This window comes from Rhizophagus irregularis, chromosome 30 (genome assembly GCF_026210795.1).
Source record: "Rhizophagus irregularis chromosome 30, complete sequence".
NCBI lineage: Eukaryota > Fungi > Glomeromycota > Glomeromycetes > Glomerales > Glomeraceae > Rhizophagus > Rhizophagus irregularis.
The window spans coordinates 2,522,257-2,536,254 of NC_089458.1; the positions used below are offsets into that span (position 1 = coordinate 2,522,257).

General features: G+C 38.1%; 9 protein-coding genes across 9 annotated transcripts; 2 read left to right on the top strand and 7 right to left on the bottom strand.

Annotated features, from left to right (window-relative positions):
- Positions 1–4: 4 nt before the first annotated feature.
- Positions 5–829, top strand: OCT59_021967 (uncharacterized protein; the record flags this gene model as incomplete). Its single annotated transcript, XM_066146870.1, has 5 exons — positions 5–71; positions 143–203; positions 281–381; positions 463–534; positions 780–829. 5 exons carry the CDS (start codon positions 5–7, stop codon positions 827–829), a joined length of 351 nt encoding a protein of 116 aa, XP_066005970.1.
- Positions 830–2,383: 1,554 nt separating this feature from the next.
- Positions 2,384–3,211, bottom strand: OCT59_021968 (uncharacterized protein; the record flags this gene model as incomplete). The annotated part of the gene is made up of 3 exons (XM_066146871.1): positions 2,384–2,450; positions 2,603–2,614; positions 2,775–3,211. 3 exons carry the CDS (start codon positions 3,209–3,211, stop codon positions 2,384–2,386), a joined length of 516 nt encoding a protein of 171 aa, XP_066005971.1.
- A 100-nt stretch (positions 3,212–3,311) lies between these two features.
- Positions 3,312–4,757, bottom strand: OCT59_021969 (uncharacterized protein; the record flags this gene model as incomplete). The annotated part of the gene is made up of 1 exon (XM_066146872.1): positions 3,312–4,757. One exon carries the CDS (start codon positions 4,755–4,757, stop codon positions 3,312–3,314), a length of 1,446 nt encoding a protein of 481 aa, XP_066005972.1.
- Positions 4,758–5,387: 630 nt separating this feature from the next.
- On the top strand, positions 5,388–5,957 carry OCT59_021970 (uncharacterized protein; the record flags this gene model as incomplete). The annotated part of the gene is made up of 1 exon (XM_025333636.2): positions 5,388–5,957. One exon carries the CDS (start codon positions 5,388–5,390, stop codon positions 5,955–5,957), a length of 570 nt encoding a protein of 189 aa, XP_025186054.2.
- A 96-nt stretch (positions 5,958–6,053) lies between these two features.
- Positions 6,054–8,119, bottom strand: OCT59_021971 (uncharacterized protein). The gene is made up of 3 exons (XM_066146873.1): positions 7,725–8,119; positions 6,306–7,635; positions 6,054–6,218 (listed from the first exon to the last, which is right to left on the bottom strand). The coding sequence occupies exons 1-3, from the start codon at positions 8,032–8,034 to the stop codon at positions 6,158–6,160; spliced, it is 1,701 nt and encodes a 566-aa protein (XP_066005973.1). The 5' UTR covers positions 8,035–8,119; the 3' UTR covers positions 6,054–6,157.
- Positions 8,120–9,415: 1,296 nt separating this feature from the next.
- Positions 9,416–10,210, bottom strand: OCT59_021972 (uncharacterized protein; the record flags this gene model as incomplete). The annotated part of the gene is made up of 1 exon (XM_066146874.1): positions 9,416–10,210. The coding sequence occupies one exon, from the start codon at positions 10,208–10,210 to the stop codon at positions 9,416–9,418; it is 795 nt and encodes a 264-aa protein (XP_066005974.1).
- Positions 10,211–10,585: 375 nt separating this feature from the next.
- Positions 10,586–10,999, bottom strand: OCT59_021973 (uncharacterized protein; the record flags this gene model as incomplete). The annotated part of the gene is made up of 1 exon (XM_066146875.1): positions 10,586–10,999. One exon carries the CDS (start codon positions 10,997–10,999, stop codon positions 10,586–10,588), a length of 414 nt encoding a protein of 137 aa, XP_066005975.1.
- A 91-nt stretch (positions 11,000–11,090) lies between these two features.
- On the bottom strand, positions 11,091–11,717 carry OCT59_021974 (uncharacterized protein; the record flags this gene model as incomplete). The annotated part of the gene is made up of 1 exon (XM_066146877.1): positions 11,091–11,717. One exon carries the CDS (start codon positions 11,715–11,717, stop codon positions 11,091–11,093), a length of 627 nt encoding a protein of 208 aa, XP_066005976.1.
- Positions 11,718–11,740: 23 nt separating this feature from the next.
- On the bottom strand, positions 11,741–12,700 carry OCT59_021975 (uncharacterized protein; the record flags this gene model as incomplete). Its single annotated transcript, XM_066146878.1, has 2 exons — positions 11,741–12,378; positions 12,520–12,700. 2 exons carry the CDS (start codon positions 12,698–12,700, stop codon positions 11,741–11,743), a joined length of 819 nt encoding a protein of 272 aa, XP_066005977.1.
- Positions 12,701–13,998: the final 1,298 nt, after the last annotated feature.

Consider the following 13,998-nt stretch of genomic DNA (forward strand, 5'->3'; position numbering starts at 1 on the left):
ACAGATGGGCAAAAACTGCGGTTATTCTTCGTCAGAAGGCCTATTTGCAGTAGATTCTCTCATAGAAGACAGTATTAACTACTGAGCGTTCAGAGGAACTGCTGGTTAACCCTCAGCTCTTGAAGTTGTGGCTCACGCTTAGTTGTCAAGAGTTATACTGTGAGCGCCTTCAACATCCAGGGCAAGTTTTCTTGTGATGTCTTGTAAGTATTTAAATGTTCTTTTACTGTAACAGAATAATAATTTTTCAGACCGCTTACTAATAGTATTTTGTTTAAAGAAGCAGGATTACTTTACCCTATACGTCAGGTCAGGGCAGGGTTGGTCAAAAACTGCGGTTATTCTCACTGAGGGCACCTGTCGTGACTTGTCACATAGAAGGTGATGCACTGACTGATCATTCTGAAGAACTGCTGTTACCCCATCAACCTTAGAGTTGTTGGTTCATGATCAGTTGACAAGAGTGTGTATCACGCGCTCTATTGCCTAACGGCTCGGCTGATTTATGCATTGTTGAAAAACAATCCGATACGGGTGAATTTTATTAATTTTTCAGATATGTAAAAAAAAAAATGAGTTAGCAAGTGAAATGTCTGATGCTATCAAAGAGGGAGGGAGTACGCGGATCCTAGGCCATTTAATGCGAGTCCCAGCATCAAGTTATTTCTTTGCTCTCTCACATTTACAAAAAATATCTGTAACTAATTTATTCCTATCACTAATAACATATATAATATTTTCGCTTATTTTTATCACAAATTTCTCTCCCACCCACATAGACAATATGAAAGTTATAGTTCCACAAGAGAAAACTTCCGTTATTAATTAATTTCGAATCTAAGGCGGTAAATAGAGGTAAGTATAATTTTTGATAAATACTAATCCAAATCATTTCACGGACCCTTTGGGACCAACCCTTACCGTTATATTTGAAAAAATTGATGCTTAATGATTTTTGTATCGAAAGTATGATATGCAGAAGGAAATTGCTTATATTCCGATTGCCGGAAAAATTATTCGTTTTACTGCGCCGGAAGTTTGATTTAAGACATGTGACGAGTATTAAGATAAGCCACAATTTTACTGCGCTGATTAGACACGTGCTGGCGATCATGATTTTCTCGGCGAAGATCAAAGTGCTGATATATAACAAGAAAGGTAATGAGTCCGCTTCAAACATCTTTAGATAGGGAAAAAATCGCTTAATATCGTGATGCCACGTTTCAAGAAGCTAATCGAACAATAAGCCACTTACTTTATTATTACTTTGCGGAAAAATAGAGTTTGTTTGATCAGGAAAATTAAAGGCAAGTTTTATCATGGTTTATTAGTTTGCTTTATTTTTTTCGCTTATATTTGCACAAGACAGTTAAAAGGATTCACTAACTGGGTCAGCACCTTTTTATATATTTTTTCAGGATCGATTTGGAAGTATCCCTTTGGGGAAAATTACGTTATTGTCCTTAATTTAATATTGAAAGAATTTAAGGCTATCCTGTTTATAAGAAGATCACCATAGGGGATATCGGTTTAATCCGTGCAAATCATTAAATTATGCTAGAACATTCCGGATTTTTTATTATATTCGAAAAAATAAATACAAGGTACGGGTCTTAGCCCGTGATACATGTGACGATTGTGATGTCTATATGTACTGTGCATTTATTAAGTTCTAGATTAATGATTTCATTGCAATAAAACTTGATCGAAAAAATATATTAGCATACATGCTTCTCATAATCTCTCCATTGTATATCTGGATTTTGTAAATTAATTGCGTCTTTGCTTTATTGATCATACAAAAAAAAATACATAATACATCAGGAAATTTGTTTAGGCGTAATTTAGTGTAATATTTCGAAGGTGGTGTAAAATTTCGAAATATTACACTAAAAACGTAATATTACAAAAGTTTACGCTCTTAAATTTGAATAATTATAGTAATTTAAGAATATCTCGCTATCTACTGATCCAATCAAGACGATCTATAGCTCATTGGAATCAGCTCATCAAGACGGATCGAATGGTAGTAAAATCGCATTTCTACAGTTGATAGAACGCTCTATAGTATGCAGTAAAGTTTTAAATTAATAGAAAATCATCTATCGAACGTAAAGATACGATTTTACTACCATTCGATTCGTCTTGATGAGCTGATTCCAATGAGCTATAGATCGTCTTGATTGGATCAGTAGATAGCGAGATATTCTTAAATTACTATAATTATTCAAATTTAAGAGCGTAAACTTTTGTAATATTACGTTTTTAGTGTAATATTTCGAAATTTTACACCACCTTCGAAATATTACACTAAATTACGCCTAAACAAATTTCCTGATGTACAGATCAAAGACTGCTACATGATGATGCTACTTCAAACTAGCTATTTATAAATAATTGAAGCATTATACCGCTTCCCCTTCTGTGATGCTAATATTATTCTCAAAATCCTAAATGAAAAAATTGTCTATTAGCTTGTTACTTCCTTGCAAATACCCAATACAACCGAAAGTAAACTGTATAATGTATTGTCCAAAAGCTTCTTCTCCAGTATTTTTTCTTTCATACTGCAGTACATCGTGAATGTTGCATCTTTACTTACCTATTTGCAAGGCTTCAGAAGATATGTACACTTCAGTGTTGGAAAAAATATCTAGATATCGTACTATGCATTTTTTCAGATGATTGATCTCACATGACTGGCCTATGCTACGATCGTGAATTTGAATTTATTGCTTGAAGTGAAGCAAGTAAGACAATATTCTGTTCCATACCATTCGCCATGTAATCCGTAATTCCCATGTTTTCCATCACAAATAGGGCATGGTGAGCTCCACGGCTGAGGTGATGCAAAATTATAATTATCAATCCCTCTAAAACTATTTCGGAATTTCAAGTATGGGAAGTGCTCTAAGATGGATTTGATAATTAATTCTGGATCGGGTCTGGCTTCAAAGGTGATAGGCCCTTCTTCTTCACATTGCTCACCAGAAGAGGGAAAAGATAAATCGGATACTTTGTTTTCTGGCATCGAATTTATGACTTCCGATTCATGTACTTCTGGTAGTTGCCATGGCTCATTTCCAGTTTCGTTTTTATATCTTTTGTATAATTTGGAACGAATCTTATCTGTCAAAATACTTGGTAACCCAGCTAATTTGGCATGCCAATTCAAATATTCGGGAGTTAATATTTTATCGGGCTTGGTCATGTTACCTTTTTCTATAATTGCAAATCAATCTAATTAGGTATTAGTTGATATGTGTAAAAAAAATAAATAATAAAGCATATGTAGTCTCAAAATGGCCTGACTATGCAACTATCTCAATTTCGCGCTGTTCACATTTAATAAAATAGGATCTGGCTTCATATCTACCTTCTATACCTTCCTCATCATCATGATCTAACTTACATAATGGACATGGAGTCTCGTCAGTAATTCCATAATAATCGAACTTTTCACTACTAAATTCTCTATATAAATTAGGATATTGGTCCAATGCTTTGTTGCGAAAATAGGCGCGGTCATAAGTTGGATTAGATTGGGATGTAGATGGTACATTTGCTTGAAATATGTCTGATGAAATCATTTCCGATGGAGCATTTGGCTGAGAGAATGCTGGTACTTCAGCTGGCAGACCATGTGTGCGTGAGCAATTGTTCACGCCGATCAATTTTTGAGATTTGGTTAGTTCATCAGTATAAAGATTTATTATATTCTGGATTTGTGCATCAGTTAGTCTAGAGATTGCATCAGCACTAGATGTAACCACTCCAATTTTATCTATTCCTATTCCTTTAAACAAGGTATAGATGTTTTTAGCCTTTTGTGTCATCTTACGCAAATACTCTCTCTTTTTACCGGGAAGATACAGCTCCATTTCATCATAAATCTGCGTTCTTGCCATTTGATCGCTAATATTATTTTCGGATCTAAGGGTTACAATCTTTTTTTCATATTCCTTACTATAGTAATACCATCGTAATTTTTCTTTCCGACCGGTCTTTTCAGCCTTGTCGAATAAATGAGCTAAATGAAGTACAGAACCTGGAGTTAGGTCAGCATTGACTGGGATATCTGGAATATGTTTGCTAGATATAGAATTCGGCAAGGACGTAGAATTATGGCATTTAATAAATTCAAGTAATTCGCATATTAAATCTTGTTCTACTTTCTGATTATAAGGAATTTTTTGGGGTGGAGTGTCCTTCTTGTTTCCAAAAGACTCACAGGGTATCGCTGACTCTGCAGATGATTCCTTTGGAATCGATTCTTCGACTACCTGTTCTGGGGGAGTTACAAGTCCAGTGCTAGTCGTAGAGAGGTCTGTTATACAACTGGTGTTAATTGCTGGGGATGATTCCTGGACAATCAATTCGCCCTGAAGCTTTTTTTCCCGCTTCCTCTGCCTGATCTCATCGCTAACCCTTCTCTTATACTCCTCATCCAAGAAATCATCTGTCTCTTTGTCCTCCAATGACTTAGTTTCTGTACGAATAGGTTTGCATGCATTAGAATTAAATGTACTATCAGATGTATTTGATGGCTTTGCCATCTTTTCTAGTTTATTGAGATTCTCGACAGAGCTGGCATTGGCCGATAATTGTTTGATTTCCTTGATATCATCATCCATTTTGGCAATAAGGTTGGTCTTTTCTTTATCTCTCTGCTCTAGTCTCGTGAACCTAGCTTCATGTTCTTCCAAAGCGCACCTTAACTTTGCATTCTCAGCCTTGACCTCTGCATTCTCATCCATAACCTTGATATATTTGGCCTTAACCTCAGCATTCTCGGCCTCAAGCTCAATGATGCGTTGTCTCAATGAATCAAGTTCGGATGACATGATAATATTTTAATGCTCTATAATGCTAGTATTCAAAATCGGAAAAATATGTAGGCCATTTTGGCTGATCGTGAACAATTGTTCACGCCGATCTCTTTTGCCAAGAAAAAAAAATTATTAATAGGGGTTTACGACCATCATACAAGTAGGCACGATCCCTCACCCTGAGTACCTTCGGCTGGGATCAACTTATTCGTTGTCTCTCTCTTTCGAGGCGACGATAAATTTTAAATATGAAAATGATGGACAGAGGAAAGAAATGTCTTGTAATTGGTTGTTGGTTGGAAAGACCCATTTCTGCGAAAAATCAGCACGGGATCAATATTGTGCATCCCACGCATTCAAAATACGAAAGGGCGTAATAATCCCACAACCATGTAAAGGATGCGGACGAGGCACTAAATCAAGAGTTCAGCTTTGTGTCCAATGTGGACAAGGTAAGGAAAGAGCATATATATATTATAAAAAGAAGAATATGGGAGGAAATGAGTAATTAAACATACCATTTTCATAAGTACTAATCATCTATTATCACTTTCATAAATGCTAATTTCAACAATCCATATGCAAGAATCAGACATACATAGAACAGTACTCAACATTCTAACCGGACGATGGGTCAAAACTAATGGTAAGCTATTCCAGAAGTTGATTCGTGAAGGTTACAGATGTACTAATAGACTTTCGGATTATTTAGAAGATATTGGGACTATATATGTCGGTGAATTTGAGCTGGATCCCTTAGCCGACTTCTACTATCCAGCCTTAATTCTGCCCTTATCTATCTTAGCAAGTAGATCGGATATTCATAAAAACTTCCCTATTAGTGTAGAATCTGCTGTTGTAGGAGGAATGAGTTTATTCAGCCTTGAAAAAAATAAACGATCCTCGTTCCAGAATCTGATGTTAATGAATTACAGTAACTTGTCTACATTAATAGGAATAACTTGGGATCGTGAAGAGACGAAAGCTTGGAGGAATGATATACTCATGAAATTCCTTCATCATCCAAATTTGGTTCCTTCAAAGTATAGGCCAAATTCTTTATATGACGCATTTACCAAGACGAGTGTTTTAGGGCCAGAACATATATTGGCTCTATCACGAATTTAGCCATAAAGGCGCGGTGCAAGGCGTGATTATGATATAAATAAATTGTTTATAGCCCTGGAATGGCAGTTCCATGACTATATTTTTTCACTTATCATATATACCTGCAAAAATTCAATTCTTTTATTATTATAAATAAATACAAATGTTCGGGACCTTGTCCAGGATACATGATAGTTCTATGCTATATCTAATCCTACAGTCTAATTAACCACCTGACATTTACGTGACTTGGAAATTCGCCCTGCGTTCTTTACGAAATGACTGTTATAAAGTACATATTTATTAATGAAAAGAAACTAGAGTTACAAGAAATCGTAATATAGGAATTTGATAATAATAAATTCTTACGTATTATATCTATCTAGCAAGTTAGAGTATTTGAGCTGTTCCTCCTCGAAAAGTTTTCTCTTCTTTTTTGTGTCCTCCCGACTTGCCATACCGAAGTCAATCAGATAGACGTCACCGTCATCGTTAATTAAGATATTTTCCTCCCGAATATCATTATGGAGGATACCATGCTTGTGGATTGCTTCTAATCCCTTAATAGCCCTTGACTTTTGCTGTTCCGTTATTTTTTGGTCGCTCAACATAGTGCCAACAATGGTTAAGCCGATAACGAAGCTCATGCCTCCTCCATAATATCCATAACAGACCAGCTTTGGGATATACTTGCCTTGAATATCAGCTAGATCTTTATACATATCTACTTCTTTCTGCATTTCTTCCAGAACATACGATGGAGCCTTCGATAGGTCTACACTCTTCAAAGCAATCATTTCACCACGAAATTCGCATAGGAGCGTTTTTCCACTTCGTCCTTCACCTAGTATGCTCTTAAACTTGAAGTCTGCAAAGCTAAACTTTTCCTGGTCTACATTGGAAGCGCCAAAGGCGGATGACGATTGTTGATTCGCAGAGGTGCTGGAAGCCTGATTAGTTAATGAAGAGCTGGATGATGATTTTGAGTTTGATCGAAGAGTACGTGAATTATTATCCCCTTGAGCCGGCACTAGTACTTGAGGTTTAGGAGAGTTGGGATTCTCTTTCGCCTGTCGAGTTAGATAAGCATATGCCTTGAGAACTGGTGGAGATTCGGATTGTAGTGGAAGGGTTTTTGAGATCCAGAGCTTCGTGTGTTCTCGGCATAGAAACCAGTGATTATCATAGGTGGTAAGAATACCGTATCTAAGTTCGTTTCCTCCCATATAATTATAGATTTGTTGAATTACATCCTTGCCCTTACTCGTATTATAAAACTCGGGAAATGTCTGTTCACCCATGTCTTCTAAAACATGCTTTCTTTTTGCCTCAATCACCAAGATCAACGAACCCACGAGATGACAGGTGAAGTCCGGTATGCCAGGAGAAGTAGGTGGACGTTTTGAAAAATTATAATCTGATCCCATAAGCTTATTTAACATCAAACAAATGTTGATAGATATAGCAACGCGAACATCCTCTTCATTGACTATCTCTATATCTTGGTTAAATTGTGGCCTCTCGAATATCGGTTGTTGGTCGAAGCGGAATTGATTCACTTTATCGAAAAAGTCGCCCCATAGTTGTACACTTGTCGGCGGGTCACCATTAACCTTTGTAGTGGTCTTCGATTTAGTACAGTCCGGAGAATATGTTATGGGTGGTGGAATACACGATAACGCCTCTTCCAAGCTGAGAACTGGAAACGAATGAGTTAAAATTATGCGAGGGTAAATGACGAAAAATTAGCCATTAAGGCGCTTTGCATAGACTATTCCAGACACTTACGTGGCAATTTTACAATAACATGGATATGTTCTTCGGGAGGTGAGTCTGGGAAATATTTCGAAATCTTTCTTATTGCCAACAGCTCGTCACTGTCCTGGAGTATTAGATTTCTTAATTGATCGTCCTGATCGCCAGGGATCGACACCTTCCATAGCTTAAGCTTGTCTGCAGGAAAATTATCGAACTCTGGTGCCTTTTTCGCCTTAATAGCGTCCTTGAGGTCACCAACAAGACTACTCCCTTCTATATGGACAGGGAAGGCGTTCGCGGTTGTATTTCCTTTGACGAGACATAGTAAAGTGATAGGCATGTTTTCAGCTTATATAGTATTTTTTTGCGAAATGTTATTGGCTCAAAGTGTGGTATGTGAGGACAAGAGTTAAAAGAATTTTATTTGCGAAAAAAATTCTGAGGGCTGGTATATGTGAGAAATTCAACTGTTTCACAAGCCTGCCGTATGATCGGCCACATTGCATCATAGGTGCAACAATCGCCTAATCACTGCGCCTCCCTAACCGTGAAGACTCTTCTCACTTATCACCTGATATAGTGCTACGCTTTTTTATATAGGCTAGATTGGTTAGATTTATAGTCCGATATTACATAGTGATCGGGTTCGCACCCCATATCATTACACGTGACCCGTTTCTCATAACGTTCGATAAAAATACTTTATTTATGAAATAAAAACGTTGCCGGAAGCCGGCTTACAATACATAAAAATTGCGACTATAGCGCTACATGACACTAAAATTATGGAGAATATACGGTGACATGGAAGTGACCCGCTCGAGGTTGAAATTGATCATTAAAAAAAAAAAGAAATATAGGCTTGAGAGTTCATTGGTCTTTCGCTAACTGTTCCGGGATGGATCTGACGAATTCTTAGAGAAAGATTAGAAAATTGTACCCCCAACAGGCCTAACTGGTTTAACCGGTTACGAATTGCAATTTCAAGTCCGCCAACCGTTCGACCTGTGTTGATTGTAATTTCTTGAGCTACTTGGTTGCTTGGAAGATCGAAGAGGTTCCCTATGGGAACGATAAGACAATTGAGAGTGATATCAATACCATCCCTATCATTGTTATCGGTCATTGTGTAGCGAATTTCCTAAATTTAAGAGCCCATAGTGAGTATTTTTTATGTCGCACTTCGCTCCCATACATAACTTCTATCACATACGCACCTTAAATTTTTTTGCGGAAAGTTGGCTGAACTTCCACATACTCCTACATGCTTTATATCTTGCTGGGAAAAAGAGCGCCAAGCCGAAGTTAAGGAGATAAGAATAGTGATTAGCATTGTCGTATGATGCCAAGAGTTCTATGAAGGCACATGTAAATGGAATCTTCATACCTTTTCACATGGAGATCTACCGGAAGACACAAACTTGGTTTTACGCCTGGCGATCTCGGAATTGCGTGTCCCTCAGCCTTTCATAACATATGCTTTTATCATCACTATTTACTTTTAGAGTTGGTCCTGTGTTGCATGTAGACCTCCTTTCAAGCGAAGCGCCTGTGAAGCAGGCCATTTTTCTCATGATTGTTCAGGAAAAAATAAAGAATAAAGGTTAATATGTTTTTTCGATATATATGCAAAAAATATTATGTCGCACAAGACCTGTCTGGTGATCCACTTATTTTTCTGTCGCACAGGAGTGGCCCAGCAAATTCTTCCGAGCTGAAGATCACCGCTCCGGACTAGCTAGATTGGTAGTGTACCACCCCGCCATAGAGGGTCTTGTTAATTCCAGATTAAGAAAAGCAGAAATAAAATTATTATTAGAGAACCCAGATTGGGTCGAAATCTGTACATTGCTAACCTGTCTAAGACAATCACTAAATGCAGTAATAAAATCAGGCACATTTTCCTTTTCAGCTTGAATAAGCATTTCTACCATTTTATCAGGATCAAGATCGTGATCATAATAACATCCAAATCTTTCGATATACCTTTGACTTTCTGATGACAATCCTTTATGGAATATTTCTCTAAGATGATTTTTACAGAGCTTGATAACATCATTACATCTCTTTATCTTCGAGTAATAATCCACTATTGAGTCTTCACCTTGAAGCAATAACCCATACCGGAACTTATCTACTTCATCTGCATCATCTACCTTAATCTCATTTTTATCAATACCATCCGGCCATATTTCCTCTCGAAGTTCCTCAGCACTATATGGCAATTCTATTAGGCTCAAAATTTGCGGAAGATAAAAAGCATCAGATTGTGTAAATGTATGGAGTATTGATGTTGGATTTCTTACACCAGGCAGACTATATACAAATCGTTTAAGTATTTTCTCCCCCCAATGCCTGACTGTCTTTGTCTTCCAATAAATTTTGATTTCGCAAAATAGATCTTCCCAGTCTTGCCACTCTGGTATAAATTCAGGATTCCCTTCATTATCCCATTCATACCTCGATCCATATTCTTTGATAAATTCATTGTAGCCTTCATCTGCGTCATCTGACATTTTGCTAATAGAGCAATTATACTTAATAAAAAATAGCCATTAGCCATTGAGGCGCTTCGCAGGCGCTTCGCAAAGTACTGGTAGCGTGCATAGCTTCTTTTCAGTATATGCGAAAATTATGTTGCACATGGATGGCTGACCGCTGATCCACTTATTTTTCTGTCGCACAGGAGTGGCCCAGCAAATTCTTCTTTCGAGCGAAATGATCACTATCCCGGGTTGACGATCAGTATTCCGGACTCGGCCATAGGCACCTTCGGTAAAATTTTCCACATTAAATATATTACTTTACTATTAGCGTGAAATACAATATTGGAAAGCTTTCATCCTGATCGAAGGGTCTTAACTTTCTTTGGTCGCGCCCTTCTTCGTTGATTATGAGGGACAGCCTTTTTTTTCTCTTACCTCAATTATCTCAACCGAATCGGAATCTTCGGAAGACTCAGACGAATAGTAGGAATCCTTATGCACATCACCTTTCGGCCCTTTTTTACTAATTAGCGAGGGAACTATTTCATGAATTAAGTCGACCACATCTCCCCTATCTACACATTCGTCCAGATATTTTACATCCCTTTCTAACCTTTTTACCCTCCTTTCTAAAGTGTTATGTTGGGAATGATATTCTTCCAACTGTTTCTTTAGCACCCTATTTTCGTCAGAAAGCGTAATATATACCTCCGCATTCTGCTTATCTGTTCCTAATAACTTGGCTATTTTCTCTGTACGCCTGATAACTTCCTGCTCGGTGGGCGTACTATCAGATGAATGATTTTGATCGGCTACCATTTTCATGATATATTCTATATGCTAGATCTTAGGAGAGCGAAAAAATAAAATTAGCCGTAAAGGCGCTTCGCAATAAATGGCGTAATATATTCTATATGCTAGATCTTGCCTCGAGCGAAAAAATAAAATTAATAATGATATCCCGATCCTCTAACCCATATATGTGATTAGTTTTCATCAAAGATCTTGATTGCCTTTGCCTGATCATAAGGTTGTCACTTCTTCTGAAATTGACTATGGTATGTTTTTGCAGGGGAGCGTAGTTGTCGGGACTGTGGCGAAGTGCTTGACTGCCGATAGTCATAGCCTCTGATAAATTCTTCGCTCCGTGTGCCACAACTGCAAATACCGCCCCTAATTTACGCAAAGAACTAGGAAGTAGTGGTTTGCCGGTCTCAGTAAGGAACTCATCTTTTTTCAGAAATATATTAAACCATAACACTCCGGGCTTTCCAGGATCTCGTAACTGACCAGAAGAAATTGCTTCCTGAATCCACGTAAGCAATTGACTAGCCCGCTCCTCGTTCTTTTCTAGTGATCTAAATACTCGAGGAATGTCTTGTTGTCCCCGGTTTTTTGCATATCCAGTTACACCTCCATTAGAGGCTCCAGAAGAGCGGGATATACGCAAGGTTTTTATTTCAGCAGGACGGATGTAGAGCATTATCGTTACATCAGCAAGGGCTTGTAAGTTCCTGCCTTTGGATACATCATACATATCCAATCTCTCCTTAACCGATTCTAACGAGAATGGTCCAGATAATCGATCCCTTCATCTTCACATTGTTTACTACGCTCCTTTTGGATTTTATTAGCTGAGCGGGTTATGTCTGGAATCAATGTAGCCGAGATAATTTTTTCTGAGGCTTTGAGGTTTCGCAATTCTCTTCGAAGCCTAGAGATTCGTGATAAACCAGCGCTAGCATTGGAGGCAGATTCAGCTAAGGCTTTTGCTATAAATTTTACTTCTGCTTCACCAAGATTATCCCGAATGATACGCTGGGCCAAATCTCTAATAGTCTCTTTCGGTAAAATTTGACATGTATTCACTGTGTCCGGTTCTGCTTCTTGGGTGATATCGGGAGTATCAGGAACATTGGGTAAGGCTCCTCCTTTTTTCCGACCAGCTGTTAGCTTAGGAATTAATGCAAATACCTGTTCTTTGCTAAAGTTATATCCCTTTTGGAGACGTCGTCGTGCCTGATCCCTCTTAACTTTATCCGTCAAAAGGATATCCAATGCCGGAAGATTACTAAGCTCTTCGATACTCATCTCGGTATTGAGCTCGTTTTCTGTTACATATCTAGTAGCGATGCCAGCCATGTTATTATTTGGTAATATGTAGGATATTTGGTTATACCTAGGTTGTTTGGTATATACTATGCGGAGAAAGTTCAATTGGAAAAAATAAATAATTGTTCTTCGTGTTACTTCGAAAAAACATAAGATATACTTTAACCAAGAAAATCGATCCACTATCGAGAGGGCTGGCTTTTTATTCGCTCTTTACCAAAGCATACCATTCTCTTGGAGTGCGTGCTTACCGTTTTTTTTCCATTCCTCATCAGTATGCGCCAGGAGGATGTGATCCCATCTTCCTCGAGAGAACGGCGGATTATTTCTTCTCCTATTAATCTTTCCCGTACTTTCATGTCCATATATTCTTTGGGATCTTCTTTGGTCTCTATAGCCCAACCACATATTCGTGAATCAGTTTCCATCCTATCACGGAATGTAATGGAATCGAGTCGGTCTTTTTCGGTGATGGTCACGAAGGCATCTGGATTCTCACCGAGTTCGACTGCCCTTTTTCTGAGACGCTCATCTCGCTGAGCTCTGGCCAGAAGTATGGCAGACGATACTTACGTTGATAGGCTTAGAAGAATCGGTTGGGGTCTCTTTAGGAGGCAAATTCACTACTTCATTGATAGGCTCGATAGATTCGGAAAGCTTGCTAGTCTCAGATGTTCCAGATGTTGAGGCGACTGGAGCACGTGTATTTTCTGCCACATAGTCGAAAAGGGCTTGGGTCAAATCGTCCTGTTTATCTGCTTTCTTATTTTTACTGATATTAGGTAAAGGCGTATTCTTTCTATCGGCTTGGCGCTCTGGTTGAGGTGGGATTATTTTTGGAGGAATAATTTCTGGCATATTGAATATGGGTATGTCTGTAGTCTCATTTTCGGGCAAGTCGTCTTGAGGTATATCGGAAAATTCTTCCATATCACCTAGGCCAGATTCACGGAGCTTAGCTATGATCTTGGAGCGGTCAAGTATATATTGCCATTCTCTTTTCCCACCACCTGTCCGCACTTGTTTGCTTTCAATACCAATTTCAGAAAACTTTTTTCCAGCAACTTTACTAGTCAATAGTTTTTCACCATTCTCTCCACACCATTCAAGATACTTTTGATATAATGATGTACGACTTTGCGTAGATGTCCCAGCCTCAGCCCTAGATGTAATATAGTCAATTATAAATCGAATGGGACTAGAAAGCTGATCACGCATTGTATCTACTTTCATTTTTGTAGAAGGAATTTTTCCTGGACTCCAATTTGATAAATCACGGCTAAGGAGGTATGACATGACTACTCCAGGTGCATCAGGATGGTCTAGAATATCTCCTAGCCGGTCGAAATATGGTATATTACCTCTACAGCATGCAGAGACATCAAAACAGACTATACGAGAATCACCTATATCTATTTTGAGCGGAGCATCCTGATTGCTTGTAACCATATACCCAGCATAATCATTTATTCGTATAGTTTCAAGACCTTTACGCTCTATAGCTACCATTCGTTCTGTTATGAGTGATTTGAGATGCCCGTTAAATCTATGCCATTCCCCACTAGACATTCCAGTCTCATTCATAACAATAAGCTTTCGAGCTTGAATGGCACTATTAAAACGCCCGAGAATTTTTTCCAAATCTGAAGTTGCAAAATGGAGGTGTGACCCCAAGACTTTATCACCAATAAAGTCAGTAATAATAT